At 37.1% G+C, this 2,431-nt stretch overlaps 1 protein-coding gene across 1 annotated transcript; it reads right to left on the bottom strand.

Moving 5' to 3' along the window:
* Positions 1–397: 397 nt before the first annotated feature.
* On the bottom strand, positions 398–1,330 carry LOC138287063 (olfactory receptor 5AP2-like). Its single transcript, XM_069227422.1, has one exon. The coding sequence runs from the start codon at positions 1,328–1,330 to the stop codon at positions 398–400; it is 933 nt and encodes a 310-aa protein (XP_069083523.1).
* Positions 1,331–2,431: the final 1,101 nt, after the last annotated feature.

Genomic DNA, 2,431 nt, shown 5'->3' on the forward strand with positions numbered 1-2,431 from the left:
AGGTTCAAAGGGAAGCAGGGGCACATTAAAAAAGAAAAAAAACAGCTATCACTGTGTAGCAAGCACCAAGGTCGACAGTGTTTGTTTGCCATGTGGTGAACTGTCCGCAAAACGAGACAGCAATGATCATCATTTATTTCCATTATTACCACATTTAGTTCAAACCAACATGTACGGAAATAAAGGCTGACATATGGTCACTTGTTCATTAATGTTAATAATGTCAACAACCTATTTGTGTCAGTTCTAAGCAGTTCTTTACCAAACAATTTATTATAATTATAGAAGTATTATAAACTACTAAATAACGCCTCGTTGTTTTTGCAGGAAGCAACTGTTATAAAGTCATAAAGGCTGAAAGTGTTATTTGTGCAAAGCCTTTTTTAATGAAAAGTATTTAGAAACATCTCATGCCCATGGACCTTCTAAGAGCCCTTTTCACTTCCTGGTTTCTCAGGCTGTAAATAAGGGGGTTCAGCATCGGAATAATCACGGTGAAGAACACAGCTGACACTCGGTCCTGAGCCATTGAGTGACTGGAGGAGGGCTGGGCGTACATGAAGACGAGGGGGCCCAAAAATATAATCATACAGACAAAGTGGGAGGAACACGTGCTGAAGGTCTTCCATCTCCCGTCTGACGAGCCGATCTTCAAGATGGCGGCCACAATGTAAGCATAGGAGATGAGGATGACGGTGAGGCATAGAAGTATGAGTCCACCTGCCACTGAAACTAGCAACAGCTCATTCAGAGTGGTATCAGCGCAGGAGATCATCAAGATTGGAGGCACATCACAGAAGAAATGAGTGATCACATTGGAGTCACAGAATGGCAACTTGAAAGCGAAAATAGCATGTGTCAGAGAATTGGAAATGGCAAGTAAATAAATAAAAATGACCAACTTGATGCAGGCTGTGTTGCTCATGATGAGTGAATACAGTAATGGCTTGCAGATAGCTACGTACCGATCATAAGCCATCAACGTCAACAGGAACACCTCTGAGCTTCCCATTGTAATATTGAAAAACACTTGTATTGCACACCCTAGAAATGAAATTGTCTTTCTCTTGGATAAAAAGTTGACCAGCATGTGGGGGGTAGAGGCTGAAGAGTAGCCGATGTCAGCCAAGGACAAATTACAGAGCAGAATGTACATAGGTGTGTGAAGTTTATGATTTAACTTAACCAAAGTCATAATCCCTATATTGCCCAGAAGAGTAAATGTATAGATGAGAAGAAAGAGCATGAATAGTGGAACGTGCAACTTTGGGTTTTCTGTAAGTCCCAAGAGAATAAACTCTGTCACCCGGGTCCTATTGGTTGTTTGCATTGATCTAAAATAAAGAACTTTACATAAAAGACATGGAGGAAGAAACGAAAGATAAGAATTTTCCATCACTTGCAAAGTTGACCATATTGAGTTACAATTGTAAAGACAAAGGACAATGCTGTTGGCATACATTTCCACCATTTGTCGATAACTTTGAATGGGCACAAATTAATAATATTCAGAGACTGACAAACATATCCAGAAGTACGCTTAGAAAAATATGATAATAAGGTGTGGAAAACCTTTCAGAGGTCTATTTTTGCATGAGAAAATACACACATTTGTATTTGTTCATGTGTACGTATGTGAAGCAAGTATTCACTCATATGCTAAACATTTATTTCCACCAGGCATTACTTTTACGATGGAGAAATCCCTTACTCCAAACCTCAAATAATTTTGAAGGTTTTTTAATTCATAGTCTCATGTTGAAAAGTAATTTACTCCTGCCCTAATCAGTAGTAAATGTCCATATTTTTGTAAATGAAAACAGATGTGTTTATTTGTGGGTGGGTATAAACTTAAAGAGCGTTCCATCCTGGAAAGCCTGCTCTCTGGGTCTGGGAGGAAATGTATTCTGACAAAAGTATTTCTGTTATCAATTCTTTTGTAAATGCAAACCCTCATTTTGAGAATTTATAAAAATGTTTTCTCATGCAAAATACTACTTGTGTAAGCCAAAAATCTACTTGCAAATAGATGTTGGAATAGAGTTCAAGAGGTTTAGAAATTTGCTGTTTTTATGGATAAACTAAACTCATATTGCTATTGCTCAGCACTTTACCAATTATTCATCATCTGTTTCTAATATTGAAACAAAATCTAGGATCCTGCCACTGTCGCAAATTTGTCAGAGCATTTTGATTTCCCTCTGTTTGTACACTCACTGTTTCAACAAATATATTATATTTTCATCTGTTCATTAATTGGTGTACTTGAATATATGTGCATTAAATTATCCACTTGAACTTTATTCATAAAAATAATATCATTACATAATTACAGAAAAAAATATTAGTCATGCTTCATGATTCACTTTCAAGCAAAGTCTCTGAGCAAGATAACTGAGTATCATGGTCTCCATGAAGCATTCTTCCATTC

The sequence above is a fragment of the Pleurodeles waltl genome, chromosome 4_1, assembly GCF_031143425.1.
Source record: "Pleurodeles waltl isolate 20211129_DDA chromosome 4_1, aPleWal1.hap1.20221129, whole genome shotgun sequence".
Classification (NCBI taxonomy): domain Eukaryota; kingdom Metazoa; phylum Chordata; class Amphibia; order Caudata; family Salamandridae; genus Pleurodeles; species Pleurodeles waltl.